This window comes from Mixophyes fleayi, chromosome 11, assembly GCF_038048845.1.
Source record: "Mixophyes fleayi isolate aMixFle1 chromosome 11, aMixFle1.hap1, whole genome shotgun sequence".
NCBI lineage: Eukaryota > Metazoa > Chordata > Amphibia > Anura > Limnodynastidae > Mixophyes > Mixophyes fleayi.
This window is the reverse complement of record NC_134412.1, coordinates 11,350,207-11,363,712: the sequence shown is the minus strand read 5'-3', so window position 1 is coordinate 11,363,712 and position 13,506 is coordinate 11,350,207. Positions and strand designations below refer to the sequence as shown.

General features: G+C 41.5%; 1 protein-coding gene across 1 annotated transcript in view; it reads left to right on the top strand.

Annotated features, from left to right (window-relative positions):
- IGLON5 (IgLON family member 5) overlaps positions 1–13,506 on the top strand; it is a 275,347-nt gene that overhangs the window by 191,074 nt on the left and 70,767 nt on the right. The window contains exon 2 of the mRNA XM_075191097.1: positions 9,673–9,751. Coding sequence (XP_075047198.1) covers positions 9,673–9,751 — 79 coding nt within the window. The remainder of the gene's footprint in view (positions 1–9,672; positions 9,752–13,506) is intronic.

The following is a 13,506-nucleotide window of genomic DNA, read 5'->3' as shown; positions in this document are numbered from 1 at the left end:
ATCATAAAGGATGCTCTATGGAATTTACTGATACTCCATTCCGGAGGGTTGTGTAAAGTCCAGTGTCAGGTTATAGGACACATCAATATTAGTGATGGCAGATTTCGTCAGCCTTCACTGCATTCTGTAACAGAAGAATAGTTACCGATAAATATATCTAGTATACAGAAAATGTGTCACTGTGCTCTTGGATTGTTAGTGTATAAAAAAAAAATATCCAGGAATGAATCTCCCAAATTTGGGTCTGTCCAAGGAAATTAAGGACAGTTGGTAGCAACGGTTGTGTTGACTGTTCGTGCGGGTTGCTGTCCAGGCCGGCAGTGCTGAAGCTTCCAGAAATATGAAATGCAAGCATGTGCTAATTCACTCATCAGTCAATGCCAGCAAGCTATTAAACATAACCGTTTTATACTAAAGAAGCACATAAAAATTAACATGCATTCAGTGCAGTAAATAAAACAAGAAGACACAAAGGTTAATGCTGATGTCCATATAAATATTTGTCAGGTGGGGTATGAATGGGCTCTGCTAGAGATATATAAAAAAAAAAAAATCAGTCATTAGAGGAGATGTTTTCTCTATTGCAGCTCTTCTACACTTTCTGTCCACGCGAGAGTTACTCGATTTGCATACAGATGAAAATGTATAAAATATCTGCTGCTTTGAACATTGGTATTAACAGGCAGGTTTATTTATTCATAAATATCAGTGACTTGAGGCATGGGACAGATATTATAATAAATATGGCATTATGCAGTTAGCAACTAACAAAGCATTAAAACCAGGTGGGGGGGGTGTTTATCATTCCATTTTGATTAGTAGACCTTACTGGATTCAGGGCAAGGCCACATTTTGACATTGGACAGTGGGGCAACAAAATCAATAGACCTAGAAGATAAAGGTGTCTGAAGGTGGACTTCCCCTTTGCATGCTGCTATTATTTATCAAATATATTATAAGCGTCCCAGCTGCCGGTCTTAAAAATTGCAAAGAGCCTTACAACATTTGCCAGTGTGCTACATTTACAAACTGTAAACATAATTTTGTGCTGCAAATAAACAAAATATAATGTAATACAAAGTATCCTCTTGTGTAATAAAACAGCCTTTTCTCTATCACTTGGCTTGTTGACCGATGGATCTCAGTGTCTGGTAACATCACACCTACCTATGGAGATCCGACTAATGGTTTTGTATGAGATCAGTACATTGTCATATGTTATGGTCCACAGCCATCTACTGTGACCAAGCGGCGCCCTGTTGTACAACCGTTTTCAAAGCACAGAATTAAACACACTTTATTGTACTCTGCATTATTCCAATGCAACTATGTGGACAATTTGCAAGAGCATTCTGATTTTCTCAGTATGTATCAAGTCCCACTGTGATCTGATCCAAAAAATCATATTGTACAGTTTTATATAACAGCACGTTATACAACATATTACTTACACTCATATTATTGTCATGCATTTTTATTACAGGCTGAATATATCTATTGATACACTTTTACCTTCCTGGAGATCGTTGCTCTTCATTAAGTCTGTGGCCCATTAGGTTTTTCTTTGCCTATTTTGCATCTTAAAATTTTTCTGCCACCTACACACAATGGCGACTCATTACTGTGCCAAATACTTTACCTCCCTCTTACAGGTAAGTACATTTATCTTTTGCAGGGCCATCTATGCTGCTAGGTGCAATAGCAGTCACGTGGTGGCTATAGTTACACCCTTGTGTAACTATATCTTGCCTAACTATTTAAAAGGCTTCTCCATTGTTCAATCTCACTCTTTAGCAAGCCCTTCGCTATAACTGTTTGGTGGTTCTACCCGTTCTGTAGTGAACCGCCAGTCAGCTGCATCTGAGAACATGTAGAGGAACTTGTTGTGCTGGCTGATTGCACTTGTCTTAACTATTTAGTTAGCTGGCACAGGGGAGAATTTTGTAAGAGACACCTGGTTGGGGCCATGTCTAATCAGGTGCAAGATTCACTCCACAACTCCAGATTCAAATCTCTCTGTGCTACTAGATTAGTACAGGTAAAAGTGAGCATCCCAGGGGAGTATCCCAACCAAAAGGCCACATGGAGAGAGGAAGCTTCCCATTGTTCTATAGGTATTGATCATCATCATTTATTTATATAGCGCCACTAATTCCACAGCGCTGTACAGAGAACTCATTCACATCAGTCCCTGCCCCATTGCAGCTTACAGTATAAATTCCTTAACACACACAGAGAGAGACTAGGGTCAATTTTGATAGCAGCCAATTAACCTACTAGTATGTTTTTTGGAGTGTGGGAGGAAACCCACGCAAACATGGGGCGAACATACAAACTCCACACATACAAGGCCATGGTTGGCGATTGAACTCAAAACCCCAGTGCTGTGAGGCAGAAGTGATAACCACTTAGCCACCGTGTGTAGCTCTATATATTGACACAATTTAATAAACTCCAGCAAAACATTATCCTGAAGCTTTATATTATAAATGCTCAGTTACTAGGAGATTTGTAACACTCTCTTTAGACTTCCATTGCCTTGTGTAAACTCTGGCTGATTTAAATAATATATACTTGTTTACACCTCTTTTGCAGCAAAGCATGTGAGCCCCCGCTGTACAGCACTCTCTGCTCAGTACTCCCAGCTTCACAGTATGCTGCACCCTACCACCCCCACCACCATCTCTCTGCCATGCTACACTGCATCCTGCTGTACTGTAAACACCCACTGCCTTTGTTAAAGGTTCAAAATGAATGGTTTTGGCCCTGAATATTCAATACGACAGGGCTCAGTGAGGATTGCACTAATTATATCCTGTCATCGGATTCTCATAAACCATTTATGAGGGTGCTGGGTACATAACTATGCAAAGAAACCTATGGGACTGTGTACCAGTGGGCGGTGTAACGAGGGAGCGGGGATTCTAGGAGGAAAAGAGAGAACAGCAGAGAGAGAGAGAAAGAGAGCAACTGAAACAATGGATACTGAGAGACAGAGGGAAAGAGAGCGAGGTTGAGCCATAGGCCTGTCAATCAACATTTGCAAACAATTTCCATGAACACTTGAAACTAAACCTGTGAAGTGCGATACTCTGTACTGTAGATGGACCTCATTGCGCCACAATCCAATCATTCCATTATGACAGGTTCACTGAATTTGCTTATAATGTCATTTTGTTTGCATAGTGAATACTCCGTTGCAATAAATATTAACGTCTATATCCTAGAAAATAGGGATAGATGGCGAGAAATGTATTTTTTTATACATAATAAGAGAAATTTCACTGTATATTGAAAAACAGATTTTTAAAAAGCGGGGAGTGCGCCTGGAAATTGGAAATTAGGGAGAGTTGACAACAACGAATAAGGAGTAATAAAGAAGAGACGTCAACCTGACCCATCCACCCAGGAGATATTATTCTGTTCCTTAGCTGAGCTCAGACTTTTTTCATGATTTATCATTGGCTTCATTAATTACCTGATATATAACAAGCATTTTACATACATAAATTAATTCATCCAGCCCAAATTAATGCAGGAAAGGAGTCGGTGCTGAAATTCAGGAGCAGACAATTATCACCCGGATGGAATGAGTCAGGTTGACGTCTACGATAAGAGATATTTGTGGAATCTAATAAGACCACATTGCAATTCAATTTATAGGTTGAATATATAATATGGTGGAGGTAGAGCTTCATACTGCAATTATGCTTCGGCTACAGAAGTCATCTTATATACTTATATTCCTTCTTGTAAGTGTTCAAGGCAGTGACAGTCATAGCTGGCTTAGGCTGGGTACACACTGCAGAAATTTTTCTCCCGATACGAAATGTTTAATGGTTTTACCAACTACAGTAAAAAAAAAAAGTCCCAATCAGCAGCCGATTTATGTGTACGCATTATCCATGTTTTACCAGATTTACCTTCAGATCTGTGCTCTTTATCTGTCATAACCATCGGCTGAAAACATTGTGACTCTACACTCTCCATAGAGATCTATGGACACTGCCGGTCCTGAGTGCATACACACTGCAGAATCAGAACGACATCGTTCCATCGTTGAACGAGATTTTTAGTCCGGTTTAAAAGTAAAAGTGAAACGATGCAATGTGCTCTGGATCGATAACTGATCACCGTACACACACTGATGCAATATCTAGCCGGACGGTCGTTAATCTTGCGATTGCACGATAATTGGCTGAAAACCCTGTAGTGTGTATCCAGCCTTAGGCCACCGGTAGCCTTTCACCTCTTATAGGACTACCGAACCCAGCATGTCCTAGCAGCTGGAGAGCTGCAGCTTGCCTACGTCTAAGTTACAGGTTCACATTGCAGGTTATGCTGGTACTTCTAGTTCTACAACCGCTGCCTACCTCTCGGTGATGGGATTCTATTTAGGCCATGCTGGGATTTATAGTTCCAACACAGGGAATACAGCAACAGACTACCAGTAATCATATATGTTTTCACTAACTGTTTTAATCTGGGTTCATCAGGAAATATCAATATAAGCATTCCACCGACATATATATTTCCTGTGTGACTTAGATGTTGACCGTGTCTAAGAAATAACATAATTGGTTTCTGGGTCTAAGAGTAATACAAACTGATTCCCACTTGCACATCCCTTTTACACTCTGAAAAATTGGGACTGTCCCATGCAAATAGGGACTGTTGAAAGAAGTTTATTTGTTTCTTTAACTGATCTGTCTACTGGTTGATGGTTTTTAAATGCAAAACCGATTCCCAGTACTTTGTTGTGAAACACAAAAAAAAGCCTCAAAAGACTTTTGTATATGATAAAATGTAATAATGTATAGGTGGTTAAGACATTAAATATAAAAATATAAGCATCTAATATATATAAGCCTAGCGGCGTGTGTTTTGTGTGTGTGTGTGTGTGTGTGTGTGTGTGTGTGTGTGTGGAAAAAACAAATTTCTCAGAAAGGGCTCATCCAATTGACCTGAAATTTGGTATACTGACATTATTTGACAAAAAAATTATAATAGTGAAGTCAGTTAACTTCCATCATCCCCCCCTTCCCCCCGTGGGAGGGGTAGTAAAGCCTAAATTTACCAGTTGAGGGCTCAAACTCTTGACCGTGTGGGTATTTATTTACCAGAGCCTGTGTTTGGTCATGGACAATTGTATGTCGTATTTTCACGAGTACGGAGAAGCAGTGATGTGAAAGTGCAGGTTATGAATACTGCCCTTCAAGGAAGACTGATTGAGCACAGCGATAAGGTGTTTAGCAGAAACGTTGTGTATCGAGAGGTTTTAGAACAGTAAGACGTTGGAGATGAAGGATGTGGCGATGAAGATGAAGGATGAGGTGATGGAGAAGAATGATGAGGTGGTGACATGTGGACAAAACCACGTTAAAAAAGGGCGCTTACGTCGGGAAGTAACGCTCTTCCCCTGAGGAGGCCTGGCCTAGCCCCAAATGCATGACAAGAACCTTTTTAACACCTTAAGTAGCTTGATTTGACTAGAATGCATGAGTATCATGCACGGGTTAACTTGTAAGATATAATTGCGTAATTTTCTTTGCAGCAGAAAGCAATGCTTTTGCAGTAAATTGTGTTGCTAGCATGTTCACCAAGGAGTTAAAGATTTAGGAGATTGAGGCTCCAAGTCTCCCAAACCTCTTATGCAAGCAGCGGGGGACTGCGCTCTCCAGCTTCGTAACTCACTGCAGTCCCTGCTGGCAGAGGAAGCGTTACAGTCTAACAGCGGTCCATACCATGAGAAATGCGGCAATTTGCAGGACATTTATCAGCCAGATACCAGCGCCTCCCTCGTGCTGGCACAGGGGCTCTCTGTGAAGATATATCACTGAACAGTCATAAACAACAAAAACCAATACAAGTAAAAATGATTTTTTGCTTACGTTTTCAAGCGCGCCATATATTACCGGGCACCAAGACGAGATTGTGCTTGTACCAGACACAATATACAACTCCTGAACAATAGAAAATAAACGTCACAAGGATAGAAATAAATGCAGAGTTGTATTAATACTTATTTATGTTCTGAATGAGGCATTGAAAGGATTGTGTTATTAAATAAGGCACAAAAAAAGCCTATGTAGGCATCCTCCTAGGGTGCCACAGTTCAAAGGGCAGCTAAGATATGTCACGTTAATTGCACTTATTTCTTGTTTTGATTTTGCTGATTGGTTGACCTGGTGCTCATGTCTTTAGTAAAAACCATGGAATAAGGGAAAACTATAATGTGCGTGAAATTTTTTAGTAGGTATTTATTTTGGGATGAGAAGGACGCCTCAAGCAGCACAGTGTCTAGGCACCCCTTGCAGAGATAGAGAAACATGTTTAAGCCTGCAAGAAGAGGATAGCATGTACAGTTTTACCTGACAGGCAGGGTAATTGTAAGACTGGTACATGTCATCGGCCATCAAGCACTAGGGGGTGCTGTGGAGAGTCTCTTGTCTCAGCCAAGTCTTAGGGCTAGATTTACTAAACTGCGGGTTTGAAAAAGTGGAGATGTTGCCTATAGCAACCAATCAGATTCTAGCTTTCATTTTGTAGAATGCACTAAATAAATGAAAGCTAGAATCTGATTGGTTGCTATAGACAACATCTCCACTTTTTCAACCCGCAGTTTAGTAAATATACCCCTTAAGGTTACTAGACCTTCTACTTTCCAAACCGCCCACTGTGAATTGTTCCTTCCAATACTGCAGTGTTCCGATTATATATTTGCCAAGGCCTAGACTACATATTGTATTGTATACAGTCATCCAAAGGGCGACACAATATCCTTAAAAAACAGTCCCCAAGTGACCTCAAAAACTCAACCACTTATCCCAAATTCCTCCATTTCCTGCCACTTGCTCCAAAATCCCTCCACATGCCATAAAATGCCCCCGCAAGCACTCGAAAACCCCACTTACCATAAAAAGACCCCATACACTCAGATCCAATATGTACTGCAAAACTCCCCACAAATGCAACTCAGAAATCGGCACATGTAACGCAGTCCTCACGTGCCACTCTGTCCCCCCACATGCCACACAGACATCCCTACGTGGCAGTCAGTCCCCCCACATGCCACACAGACCTCTCCACATGTCACACAGACCTCGCAATGTGCCACTCAGCCCCACCACATGCCACACAGACCTCCCTATGTACCACTCAGTCCCCCCACATGCCACACAGACCTCTCCACATGTCACACAGACCTCGCAATGTGCCACTCAGCCCCACCACATGCCACACAGACCTCCCTATGTACCACTCAGTCCCCCCACATGCCACACAGACCTCCCTATGTACCACTCAGTCCCCCCACATGCCACACAGACCTCCCTATGTACCACTCAGTCCCCCCACATGCCACACAGACCTCTCTAGGTGCCACGCACACCACCCACTTGCCACACAGACTTCCCTATGTGCCACTCAGCCCCACCACATGCCACACAGACCTCCCTACGTGCCACTCAGTCCCCCCCACTTGCCACACAGACCTCCCAATGTGCCACTCAGTTCCCCCACATGCCACACAGACCTCCCAATGTGCCACTCAGTCCCCACACATGCCACACAGACCATCCAACGTGCCACTCAGTCCCCCCCACATGCCACACAGACCTCCCAATGTGCCACTGAGTCCATCCCCACATGCCACACAGACCTCCCAATGTGCCACATGCGAAACAGACCTCCACATGCCACACAGACCTCCCTATGTGCCACTCAGTCCCCCCACATGCCACATAGACATCCCAATGTGCCACTTAGTCCTCCCCAAATGCCACACTGACCTCCCAACCTGCCACTCAGTTCCCCCACATGCCACACAGACCTCCCAATGTGCCACTCAATCCTCACCAGATACCATCAATATAATACTAAGATCTCCCCAAATGCCACTCAGACATTCCCAAATGACACTAAAACTTCCACCTCATAAGGGAAGTGGGGCCATCAGCCTAAACGCAGCCCCCCCCCCCCACTCATCCATTGATGTGCTGCGTGACCTCCCTGCAGAGTACACAGGGGGTCTCATAACATGGAAGGTTCAGGTTCAGTCTCATTCTTTGCTTTATAAGAAATCAGAGAAGAAGTCAGAGTGAGCACAGAGCTGGGGCCACAGGACAAGTCTGGCCAGGCCGCTGATATATTACTTATATCGCTCCACATGCATTTACATACAGCTAGACTGAGGGTCTTTTAGAGGGATTTATTTTTCGAGATGGGGCCCTCTGTACGACAAGGACCCGCAGCAGTCACACAATCTGCTGTGGTTGTGTTTACGCCCTTGGCTATTAAATCTACAGATCAACCTTTAATTAACTCAAACAAATATAAAAACGTCTGATTCAAGTTGCGTGTTAGTTTGATATATTATTAAATTGAATTTATGCTAAGGCAATCTGGTCTATTACATATATTCAACGAAGACTGCCAAAAGCCACTATAGAAATAATTCAACCCAATAAACAATCTTCTGGATTTTAATTTAATATGTTGTTACTTGAGAAATTCTGCAGTAATGTCTAGTAGCGTACACAGTATATTTCCTGTGTGTGTGTGTGTGTGTGTGTGTGTGTGTGTGTGTGTGTGTGTGTGTGTGTGTGTACATACACACTCAAACACAAATGTTTCAATATCTGGCTGCAACTAAACATATTTAGAGATGGCTGTTGTTGTGTTTAAAGCATTTTTTTTTTTAATTTGTGAAATATGTTGTGTTTGGGGAAGATATGAGAATTGCTATATTATAAATGTGTAAATGTTACATTTTCGCAATACTTTAGTTTATAGTTTAGTTATATCGATTCTTTACGGAGGGTGAAAACCTCCAAAACAAGCTGAAGATATAGCAGGAAGAATGTAGCCAGATATGAATTGGTATGACCATATCTCCAGAAGGATATAAATACATTAGAGACTGTACAAAGAAGGGCAACTAAAATGGTGCATGGCCTACAACACAAAACTTACCCGGAAAGACTAAAAGATCTTATAGTTCGTATAGTTTGGAACGGGGAGACATGATAAAAACTTTCAAATATATCAAGGGTTATAACAAGGTACAAGAGGGAAACATTCTACAAAGGAAGAGAAGTATTAGAACACGAGGACATGCACTGACACTGGGGGGAAGTAGGTTCAGAGGAAAAACTACTTCACAGAAAGGGTAGTGGATAAGTGGATTAGCCTCCCATCAGAGGTGGTAGATGCTAATACAGTAGAGCAATTTAAACATGCTTGGGTTAGACATAAGAATATTCTAACAACGAATAAAGGATGAAATAGGGTTTGAGGTTAAAAATTGGTCAGACTAGAACGGCCAAGCGGTTCTTATCTGCTGTCAAATTCAATGTTTAGTTGAAGGACATGTTCTATTCTAGCTATGTCAATGTTGCCACTAAAAAATATTTATTTCTATTGTGTGGATAAGACGAGTATGTTTCTAATGATGTTTCTGTTTCTTTCTTCCCATCTTTTCTCTTTGCCGTCCCCACCCATCTCTTTCTCTATTTTCTTCCATTACTTCATATCTCCTCTCCTTCGTTCCTGCATCTTCTTTCTCTCCTTCTTCCTGTTACTCTTCCTGTTGTACTCTCTACACCTGACGCACTCACGTCCTCTCCCCACCTGCCTCCTGTCCTTCCCGCTCTCCCTTATCTTGCTGCCCAGGGCTCCTTGTCGAATGCTCAGAATTTGTCCCTCCAGATGGTAACTACACCGCCTGTCAAGGTGATAACATCACTCTCAGGTAAGTGCAGACACCCTCCTACCACTTTCACTACCCCAACAAGATGTCTTCACCAAACTTAGGACTGTGTGCGTAAACTCGCAGGCTGCTGAATACTGCCATGTGTGTGTGGTTGTTTTTTTTTATTTATTCTTTTTGTGAGATAACAATACATCCCTCACATCCACCAACACTAACAGCTGCAAGGGTGCCGTCCTCTCATCGCGTTTAATGCTCTCTATACAATCGCACAAAAGGCCGCTGGTCTTTGTTTCCGGATTTCCAGGGTTTTCGATTGGCACATCTCAGATGTCAGCTGAAACTACAATATAATAGCATTATTTGTTTACAAAGGGAGCTTCGTCCCGACTCCTCCCACTGACCCACAATTGGGCTGATAGGCCGCAGGGTCTGTAAATAGACAATGGAGGGACAGAACTTCTGATAACGCTGCTTTCTAGGTCATTATCCATCAATGTTCTTGCTGATGACAGTTAATATGGAATTGCTATGAGCTGACCCGTAGCCGGCTTTAATGACAATCATCGACAATTTCTCTACCACCGTCTGTACGTAGTTGTCCATTCATTGACATCAGTGTACGGAATCAATTTCATGTAAACATTCCCTTCACACTTAATTCTAATTAATTTGATTCATCTAGTTGCTGTATGAGGGATCGGGGGAGCTTTCAGAAGGACAACTAATGAACAAGTGCCTCACATTAGCTGAATGGAAGTTTGTATGATTAACTATTAAGGACTGATTTATGAAAGAGCTGTGCCTGTTCGTTTTACATACCTGCCATTGAAATGAATGGATAAATAAAAAATAATCAATACGTTTTTTAAGGATCAACAGCTAGTGTCCTTCCCTAACTAGCTAGTGCCAGGTCTGGTAATATAATCTCACTGATGCATTAACTGCTTTGGTACTACAGCTGGTTCTTAAAGGGTAACCATCGCTAAGTTGGAAAATTAGTAATTTATTACATTAATCAGAGCCAAATAATGCTTCTTTTGATTTGCTTATTTTAATATCTGAAATGGAAAAAACAGACTTTGCGTTTAGACCTTCCAGGGATATTTCGGAAGCCATAAATGAATAAAGCAGGCGTTGGAATTCCAGATTGCCAGATGAGGTCGGTCAGAGCTTGGGTATCAGTAGGGAGCAGTGGGGGGGGGGGGGGGGGTGAGGGGAGAGCGGAGGCCTTGAAGGTGGCAGCGTTGCCTTACATATCTTTATGTCCAGTTGTTTGAATCAAACAATCAATCAATAACCTCCCATTGTTTATACCTTATCCCCGCCTATTTCAGTCTGACTAACTGGTTTTCCCAGTCTGTCATGTGACTGATGCTTAGTTACATGACATATGTGAATCTCACCTCTACTCACTATGGGGTCTTTATGTGAAGCCTTAAATCATTCGGAAACATCTGTTTCCATATGGTTTAGCCAAAATTAAGTTAATGGGTTATGTAACATTAGCCTAACGCGGTAGATGTGAGAGATATCTCCTACATTAAGCAAACTACTACAGAATACAGCAGTCTTTATTATTCTCAATGGGGACTGCGGTGTGGACCAATTTATCCAGCTCTCGAAAAGCGTAGCTTTTTGGAGCTTGATCCCTACCACTAACCATTCTATCCTAAGGAGAGTGCATCGTGGGAGAGGGATTTTTAGATCCCTCTTTGGCCGGCTTGGCGCCCCCCCCTTCCCCTTTCGTTTCGCTAATTGTTTTGTTAGCAATCGCAATCACTTTACTATACACTGGTTGTTGGAACAGACTCTTATTGGAGCCGCTGTCCCAGCTGAAGAATCTTCATAAATAGCTACGTTAATTCATTTCTTGTCACTGCGATAAGAAATTAATGTGAGAGGTTATAAATAGATCTCTATGGGTCATTAATAAATGTGCAAAACTGCAGTGTAAATGGAATTGATTTCACAGGCAAGCACATAGATTTGCAGACCATGATGGCAGCATTTGCACTCTCAAAGATTCATTGCTTAACAAGGACAACTGTTAAGGGCATTACGGTGGCTTAGTGGTTAGCACTTCTGCCTCACAGCACTGGGGTCATGAGTTCGATTCCTGACCATGGCCTTATCTGTGTGGAGTTTGTATGTTCTCCCCGTGTGTGCGTGGGTTTCCTCCGGGTGCTCCGGTTTCCTCCCACACTCCAAAAACATACTGGTAGGTTAATTGTCTGCTATAAAATTTACCCTAGTCTGTGTGTGTGTGTGTGTTAGGGAATTTAGACTGTAAGCTCCAATGGGGCAGCGACTGATGTGAGTGAGTTCTCTGTACAGTGCTGCGGAATTAGTGGAATAAGTAACTGGTGATGTTGATGAAGTCTCTTTTAACAAAAAGTCTCCTATTATTACTATTTTATATTTTATTTACAAATCTCTTCTCGTCAGCTGAGCATCACGATACTGGGCCCGAGTGTAAAGGGTTAGCGTACAGCTTTGTTCGGCCGGTGTCTGGGGGGTAGCTGGTTCATGCATGTATAGTGGAACTGACAGCACAGTCCTAAATGAAGGCTGTGGTAGTAAAGTGGAGGGAGGTTGACTTTTGCATTGACGTTTTTTTAAATTATCTGTAAATGTAGACGCATTCCCCTTTTACCGGGTGTTCCCGGGAAGTGGGTGCATTCTTTGAAATGCGCTTGTCGGACTTATAGGTTTATTTAAAAAGCATTAATATTAATCTGCACCCATTACATGTAAGTAAACCAATACTTACCTCAATGCAAACAGAACCTGGTTTGACTGTATTCCAAATAGTCAATTCCTTCTTATCAAACCGAATTGCGGAATTATGGACACAGATTATCAAAAACACTCATCTGTTTTGATTGACACATTTCTTCAAACAATATATGATGCTTCCTTTTTTACTGAAAATTAAAAATGAACCCATATATTTAACATTTCATGTCATTGAGATTATTACCCAGGATAGCCGGAGGGGGGGCGATAGGTTTGCCGATATCATAAACACGAAACCTTTGGGATATTTACTTTTAAACATCTTTACACCCCTAGTGGTTTCAATGATTCATTTTGATTTAAATTTATTTTTGGATCAATATGTTATAATTGTGCCTGTATTTGATATAGAGTCTATTTGTTACTATAAAATACATTTCAGTTGTAATTTATTGCAACTTATTTCTTATATCATAACTGTTTGGGGGAATTCAATTGGCCGCGTTACTGTCGAAAGTAAGACGTCCTTCGCTCTATTACTGTTAATGCGGTAATTTTAACCAGCGCTAAACATTAGCGTACTAACGGTAACAATGCACACTATTACCGTAGTAACAGTCCTAGTGCACGTAGTAACGTGTCCTATGAAATTCCCCCTTTATGCGCATATTCAAATAAGCGAAACGTTTTTATTTGCAGACATTTTCCTTTAGGCTTTTAATGGCATTTTTGATTGCATGATCTCTTTGCTCCAGGATCCAGGGTTACAGTTGTTACATACAGTTTTCTCTAGTAGAAATGTTTTGATGAACCCTTTTCCATTTACTTACATAGTTTCTGACATTTTTCTTTGCATGATTTTTTTCACTCTTGGATTTAGAAGTCTTCATTTTCTATTTTAGCCTTTAAGAACAGACTTGTATCAGCAAAACGTTTTTATTTGCAATTTTTTTCTATTTACTAACAATTTTACTGGCGTTTGCCGTGACGACTGAAAATGTTGGGAGGTTTGTCTGTGGGTAACACTGTATCAGTGTTTTCAGGTGGGGGGTCCTAAC